The sequence below is a fragment of the Diospyros lotus genome, chromosome 7 (assembly GCF_014633365.1).
Source record: "Diospyros lotus cultivar Yz01 chromosome 7, ASM1463336v1, whole genome shotgun sequence".
Taxonomy (NCBI): Eukaryota; Viridiplantae; Streptophyta; class Magnoliopsida; order Ericales; family Ebenaceae; genus Diospyros; species Diospyros lotus.
Genome location: NC_068344.1, coordinates 5,933,541 through 5,941,787, shown reverse-complemented (window position 1 = coordinate 5,941,787; position 8,247 = coordinate 5,933,541). Strand labels below are relative to the sequence as shown.

At 37.5% G+C, this 8,247-nt stretch overlaps 1 protein-coding gene across 2 annotated transcripts; it reads right to left on the bottom strand.

Moving 5' to 3' along the window:
• Window positions 1-326: 326 nt before the first annotated feature.
• On the bottom strand, window positions 327-3,235 carry LOC127806474 (zinc finger protein JAGGED). 2 transcript variants are annotated; one of them, XM_052343796.1, is made up of 5 exons: window positions 2,943-3,005; window positions 2,679-2,776; window positions 2,273-2,404; window positions 1,926-2,028; window positions 327-1,312 (listed from the first exon to the last, which is right to left on the bottom strand). In XM_052343796.1, coding segments are annotated over exons 1-5 (840 nt in total). In that variant the 5' UTR covers window positions 2,945-3,005; the 3' UTR covers window positions 327-807. The 2 variants fall into 2 exon arrangements, with proteins under 2 accessions (XP_052199756.1, XP_052199757.1); XM_052343797.1 differs by having other exon boundaries at window positions 333-1,309; window positions 2,943-3,235.
• Between the last annotated feature and the right edge of the window lie 5,012 nt (window positions 3,236-8,247).

Genomic DNA, 8,247 nt, shown 5'->3' with positions numbered 1-8,247 from the left:
TTTCAAATGGCATCCTTTCGTTTAAAAGCAACTATAAATTTAACTTAATCATTCTTAATTAATTAAGATGGTGTGTGAGTGTCTTTGTGTAAATTATAAATGCTTTAGAGACAAGTTTAAAGCCATATATGTAAGTCCTCTCTATATATGCATATAGCCCAAATGAAAGTTGAAAAAGAAAGAGAGAGAAAATAATGGAGGAAGAGAAAATTTTAAAGAGTGGAAGAAGAATGAGTGTTGGATTTGATGAAGTGAGAAATTAAACGGGAAATAAATTAATACATAAAAATTGAGTACTTGGCTGAGAGATTCTATGGGCACTGCGAAAGGACTTGCAGGTAATAACATCAGTTCCCACTTCTCAGTCTTCAGCAGCACAATAAACAGTTGAAACTTGAAGGAAAGAAAGCAGGATATATATATATATGTGTGGCCATTTTAGAGGTAGCTAGCAAGAGGAGATAAGACAAACTACTGAGGGCTCAAATTGATAAGGAAACAGAGAAAAAATATGATAATTAATTTGCATGCAAAAATTAAACTAGATCCCAAATGCCAAAAGGGTTTGGAAACATTCAGTTCATATCTAACTTCTTGTCCCTCAAATCTAGTTCCCTTTTCATGTCCAATCCACAGCTTCAAGCCAAACTAGCTGAGGCTGAGCTTGTACCTGTTCCCCTCAAAAGCTGCCCCTAAGCCCAAAACTTCTCTACTCTCATCTGCCATTTTTTTGTTTGGACTCTCTCTCTCTCTCTCTCTCTGGGCGTACGTATCAGATTAAGACTTGAATTCCCACTCGAAATCCTTTCAGAACCCATCTTGAAACCGATTGATCGACGAAGGATCCAAATACTGCTGTGCCCCAGTGTAGCCGCGGCTCCACGATCCTTCGTCCTGATTCAGCAGTGACACGTCTCTACCACCTGCTCCTCCACCCGGCGCCTCCGCATCGGAGCCTCGGCCTCCGCCGCTGCCGTGGGGAAACGCTTGTCTGATGGGGGCACCAATGCAGGTGTAACTGCTTTCGGCGTTGTTAGGGTTTGGGTGGCTGTACTGAGCGTTGCCGGGGAGGACATGGCCGAGGAAATAATCTTGGGGGTGTTGCAAGGAATGGGGGAGGAGGCGCGGTGGAGATGAGAATAAGTAGGGCTGATGCTGTGGCGGCGGCGGAGGTGGCGGCGGCGGCGGCAAGATGGTGGATGAAGAACCGGCCGACAACATTCTCGTTGGGTAGACCGGTCTGAATGGAAGCTTCGTATCACCTATGTTGCCGGTTTGATGAAATCCTCCCGACGGAACTGGTTGCCCGCTGCTACGATTCTCACACCATTAGATTTGTTTCTCGGCAGCTCAGAAACAGCATAAAATAACAACCAAGGAAACAAGAAAGAAGAAAGACTCCTTTCCGTTAAGTGACAAAGACACGCCTTATTAGGATCGGATCATTGATCACATCACATATATAAAAATCAAGAGAAAAAAAAAAAAAAAAAACCTACTTTTCAAGATTTATAGTTGTCTCCAAAAACTATATCGATCGACTTGGATTGTCCTTGTGCCCGATTGAGGATTTAGGCATTGAAACTGAACCATGTTCTTTTCTTTTGATTTCTTTGTGATATGCACAATCTAACTAATCCTCAACAACTGATACCAGGGCTATTCCAATATAGTTAATCAATTGGGCTCAAAAGAGAGAATGGTTCATTTGGAACACACATATATACATAGTGATGCTGCTGAAGTTTGAAACAGTTGGGGAAACTAGCAGAGTTAACATGAAGTTTGAATCTTCAAAAAAATGACCATGAAATTGATTGGTTTGAAATCAGAATAATCTTCAATGGGGTTGAAAACAAAGGCCTTGAAAATGAGAAGAAATAAATGGAGGTAAAGAGAATGAGGAGGAGAGAAATTGTACAGACCTAAGATGATGATGATGATGATGATGATGAGCAGCTTGGGCGGCCAAGTTATCGGTGCTGAAGACGAGCTGACGAGCCCGGTTCAGTGCTTCTGTCTCCCTCTCTGACCAAACACCCAAATCAAATCAAATCAAACACTAAAACAAAAAAAGCCCTCTACCAAGAATTTCAGCGCGACAACAACTTTCTTCTTGTTGGACAAAGATTGACACGACAAGATTGACAAGACATTATTAATAAGTACGAAAAACAACAAAGAAAGAAAAAAAATAAACAAGAAGGTTGTTATGCTTGTATATAATATAATATAATATATATAGATATAGTAGGGATCTAGTTTGCTTTGCCTTGGCGATGGCGGTTCATGTGGCCGCCGAGGGCTTGGGATTTGCAGAACTTGAGAGAGCAAAACCTACACTCGTAGACCTTGCCGCACTCGTCTTTTCCATCCTTTGCGCCGCTTTTCTTTTTCCTATAGCCTGCACAAAAAGTGCCAATTAAAGCAACTTTGATGAGACTAATCTCAGACCAAAAGTCGAATCCTAATTGCCCGAATCATGAATGAATATTCAAGCCCGCAATCTCCCCCCACCCTAGACCTCTTACTTTTTGGCATTTAATGCAAACACACAAACCCTTCTCAAAGTAATAAACAAAACTCAAACTGCACTCCGAAATTTTAAAAAACCCAGTTTCTTTGAGCTTCTTTCTTCCTATATATGTTATGGACTCAAAATGGAAGGACCTGTTTACCGGCAGATGAAGAGCTGTCTTCAAGGGCTTGTTTGCCATCTCTTGATGAGTAGTCATCGGGGAAGTTGTTGAGGTCCAGAGGGTTTCCCTCGGTTCTCCTGAAAACAAAGAAGTCGTGGAAAGTGAGAACAGGGGGGAGGGGTAAAAAAGCTGGGAAATTGGAAAAGGATTAATGATTAAAAAAAAACAGAGAGAGAGAAGAGATAAGAAAGAAGGGAGATGCGGGGAAGAGAGGGGGGGCTGTGTGTTGTTGGGGTGACCTACATGTTACCGACAGAGGAAGACAGAAAATATGAGGTGAAAAATGCGTTGAGATGGAAGATAACTAAAGCTTGGAAAATTATAAGACTTCAGTTTGAGACTGCAATGTAGAGGCTAGTTGAGTGATGGTGAAGAATCGAGCTTGAAAGTTCTCTATCAGTTCTTCTGCCAGCCCTTCTGGAGACATCTCTCTCTCTCTCTCTCTCTCTCTCTCAAAGAAAGAAAGAAGACGTTCAAGAGGAGAAGTGGGTCTCGTGACTTTAAAAAGGGGAGAAAGGAGGGGCAGGTAGAGATGATGGTAGTGCCATATGGTTAGGATAACAGGGAGAGAATGAGAGGGACGTTGCTTTATAAGTGGTTTTTTTTTTTTTTTGCTTGCTTAAGTCACTTGAACTATTGTCTTTTAACTGCTAGTATCATGTCCAATCACAAAATCAAGTGTCTCTTCAATGAATACATATATATAATTTGAAACATTATATAAATATTGTGTGTGTGTTTTTTTTTTAAAAAATAGTGGGTATGTATGGGAGAGATTTGCATAAAAAGTTCTCGTAATGCCACTGATATAATCATATATACCTGAGATACCTAATATGCAAACAAAATCTTTACACAGAAAATAATGTAACAAGGTAACTAGTGTATATATAATAACAAATAAAAATCCATAAAAATCGTATGAATTTGCATAAATGTCACTATCACTTTATTTTATATATATATATAAATTAATTCTCTGTACAATCATTTTCATGCATAAAAAATTATATATAGATAGAACTTTTGTTCTTAATGCATGTTTAAACAAATGGGTGTCTCATTGATATCTATAGTAAGTGTGTGTGTATTAAGAAAGAAAAAAACTACATAAATAATTTAAAACTATAAAAATACCCTGTTTTTAATTTGTTTTGTATGAAAATTCTGTGAGTATATCATTGCGCGCGCGCGCGCGTACAGAGAGAGAGAGAGAGAGAGAGAGAGAGTGGAGCTGCATGACAAAGGAATGGATGTCCTTTAGTGAACACTGAGCAATAATGGAGTTTCCCGATCAGCTATGGAAGAAGACATTATACCTTGAGGTCAATGAAGACAAAAACAAGGCTATGGGAAACGCTGGTGCGATTATTATCATAAATATGTTGAGAAGGGCATGCTAGAGATTACGATCCATATGTAGCTCAACTCCTCCCTGTTGCAACAGTACCCTGAGACCCTGACCTTGTCATGGAATTGTTTCCATCACTATGAATCTAGATCTATTAATTATCCAGTAATCAATGTTCTTCATATATATGCTATTATTATTATTATATATTGTCTACTCTTTTGCAAGATTGAAGTTGATTCATCTATTAACTTCCTGGCATTTTAGCTCCATTGAAATAGCCCAAGTCAAATAATTAATTATTCAGCCTTCATTTGTTTTTTTTTTTTTTTCTGGATGAGAAATTATACAGCCACAGCCCAAACCTAACCAGGGTAAAACAAGAACACAAAACCGATCTCTAAGAGGGGAAGTGCACTAAGAAGATCCTAAGCCAAGACAATCAACCCTGATTAGCCTAGCCAAAGAAAACAAAACCAAACAATTCAAGGCAAGGGCAAGCCCAACAAACAAAAACAAAGACCACAAACCCTAAAGAGAGGCCCCCATATTCAATGGCCTTGAGAAGAGACTTGTCCACTTAAGTTACATTTGGTTGGACGGACTGGTTTTGAATGGAAAGGGAAAAGGAAAAGGAAAAAGGAATAAGGAATGAGAATTAAATGACTACTCAACTCGGTCAACATGCTTGGAACTGGTAGAAATGGAAAGACCATTCCACTCTATTATTTTATTTAGTACACATTCATTTTGATGGAATGAAATGGCACAAAACAATTAGTTGGCGAAAATACCCTTTTATATTATAAAATTGAAATTTTTTATAAAAATAACATTTAATTCCAAAAAATCATATGATTTCTAAATGTGTACAAAATTTATTTTGGCCCTTTTTAGCTAAAAATATTAAATAAGAATTGAATCAAAAAATATTTAATTAATTTATTGAACGATGGTTTCCAAGTAATGGCGAATTCCAGCCAAATTTGGTTTGTCGCAGTACTGGCTGGCGACGAAATAAAGGAGGTTGGGACACGATGGTTTCAGTCAAATCTAGCAGCAAAATATGTAAAATGGTGATCAATGATGGTCTCCAATGTGACCTTTAGCGGAGGAAGATAACAGAGTGGGTCATGGTGTTGTCGACAGCAAAAGAAAGATGGTTAATGGTGGTGTTTGGGCAAATTTGGTTCGGGGGAAGCGGATGGTCAGAGTGGACGGCAGTGAAAGAGAAGGGTTAGGATACGATGGGTTTGACTAAATTCATGGAGAGGATCAAGGAAAGTCGCAGTGGTTTTCAGTGAGTTTTGGTGGAGGAAAAGGGAAGGGTGCGTTGTTATGGTGTTGGCAGCGAAGGAGATGTGGTTAATGGTGGTTCTCGGCCAAATTTGATTTAAAGGAGGTGAATGGTCGTGCTAACCGGCAATGGAAGACTCTAGGAGGAGATGGTGGTTTATAGTGGAGTACAGCGAGTCATGCAGGAAAACTTTAAACAAAAGAGAAAGAATACATACCTGACAGTAATTTTCAACCGATGGCAGGCAGTGATTGGAAGAGATTTTCCACAAAGAATGGGTTGATGAAAAGGTAAAAACTGGTTTAGACTAGGTTTATATATATGTGGCATTTATGTGTAATTAGGAAAATAATATATGAGGGTAAAAATGTAACCATACCATCCATTTAGTGATGGAAAACCTTTCTGTCATTTTTTGGGGGAATGGTCATTTTCCTATATATGAAATGAGCCATTCCATTCCTTTATAGCAACCAGACAAACTTTTGTGGGAATCTTATTCCCATTCCCTTTCTCTCACTCCATTCTGTCCAATCAAACCTTAGAAATGGGTAGAGATTGAGAAATCAACTTCTTGTAACTGTTTCCCTAGATCCCAAGGACAAAGCACCCAAGAAAAACCATGGATGAACTGGAGTAGGGGGCAATACTAGAGGCAACCACAACCAATAATAATATAGACCCTAATATAGACCAAAATGATAAACAATAAATCTATATAATCTAACACATCAATGATCTAATTGAAAACTTGTTGGAATTCCCCCATCGAGTAACACATATAAGTTCATATATAATAAACTTGTGTGTTAGATTAAGCTTAGAAGGCAAAGAACCAAATAAAGGATCAGCAATATAACCTAGCGAGAGATGGCCTTCTACTCCAAACAACAACCTGATTGGCCAAATAAAGAACAACATGAGGAAGGTGGACCATAACCCACAAAAATAAGCCATTATGTATAGTTTTAGATTCTCACAAATTGTTCCTTTTGTGGATGATTAGGATTATAACCCACAAAAGCACTTATCTCCTCCAATGAAGCTTTTGACCATGAAATCACACATCCAAATGTAAATCTATCTAAATTGGGGGATGGGTGCCAAATCCAAGAGATATATCCTGAGGTCCTATGAACGAATCACTCAACCTAAACCATAACCAAAATAGAGAATTGCTTAATTCAAATCTATCCAACTTCTTTCAAAATTAAAAGAAAAATTACATTAGCATAATTAGGGGCACGAAGAAATGGATGAACTATGAAAGGAATTGGCAGAGAAACAAAGGGGCAAAGAAACAAAGGATGGCAAAGAACAATAAAGGGGCATAAAGAATTAAATTATATTTTATTTAAAATAATCTAATTTTTAATTTAATTAATATCGTCTAATTAGTCAAAACTACATTGTTTTGACATAGAATATATAGACAACATTAATCTCGATGAGAGGCCAAACTACGATGAGAAATGGATGGATGAGTGAGAAAGATAATGTAATGCATGCTATCTCAATAGGGCTAGTATTGGCATAAACTTCCAACATCTCTCTTATGGGTGTGATCACACTATGTTTGGATATCATGTTTTTCGAAATGGGATTTAAGAACAGAGACCAAACTACTAAATCTATCGTGAGATCCTGTCGTGAATCATCAAATCTGACCTAAAACTAAGAAGAAATTGAAATGATTATTCAATAATCAACATATATGCCTGGAAAAGAGGTAAAACCTGGAATGAATGGGAGTGCTGATCAATCAAACAAAGGTCGAAACTCAAACGACAATTAGAATTGACCAAATCTCAAACTAATAGGGGCCAAATCTTGGAAAGAGCTTAAACACGAGTGAGGAAAAAATGTGAAGGCAAGCAATAAAGGGTAGGGCATAGACAAATGATAAGGTTAAAAAGGGCTTGAGTAGGAACACAAAGAATTGATGAAAAACAATGGACATGGAAAAAGAGCATGAAAAACTATCCAAATTAAGTTTGAGAATGGATTCAAAGGTTAGGGGAGATCAAATACTACTAAAAAAATCATTTTTAGAGATGAAAATAGATTTTGTCTCTATAGAGACGAATAACCAAAATAATTGAAATTTGGTTTAGAGATAGAAAAATTTCACCTCTAAACATTTTCTCTGAATCAGAGACGAAATTTTTCCTCTCTGAAGTTCTTCAGAATCAGAGACGAAAATTTTTTTATCTTTGAATTTTGCTTGATATCAGAGATGGAATCAAAGACGAAAAAATTTTCATCTCCGAAATTTTTCTAGAATCAAAGACAAAAATTATTTCATCTCCGATTATTTCATCTCTAATTATTTCTTGCTTTCAAAGATAGAAAAAAAAAATTCTGAACTATCTCTGATTTTTTTGTCAAAGACAGAATTATGTCTCTAATTTGAACAAAGATAGAATTTTTGTTGTCTCTAAATCTCTTTATATATGCATGCCCTTCATTATATTTTACTTCTCCTCTTCTCCGTTGCCTTCCTTTTCTTATTCATCTCCCTTTCGTTGTGTCTCTTCCTTTCCTTCCCCGACCGACAGCCACCAGCTATCTTCTTGCCTTCTCTTCCTCTCTCCTCCATCCACTGATCACTACCATCCTAGACACCAACGACCACTAGAATCTTCCATGGACAGTGGGTGGCGATGCCCTTCTAGAAATGGGTAGCATTTTTTCAAAAATAACTAATTTTTAGATCTATTGACATCCAATCGTTAGATCATTTTGGTTTTTAGGTACGTTGGTCACTAAACCAAGGCCATTCCGATTGTCTGTTCCTATCATCAAAATCTCTAAAGAAAAGTGGCTGGTGATGCCTTTCCAAAATCGGGTAGCATTTTTTCAAAAAAATAATTTTCAGATCTATTGAGATCAACCATTAG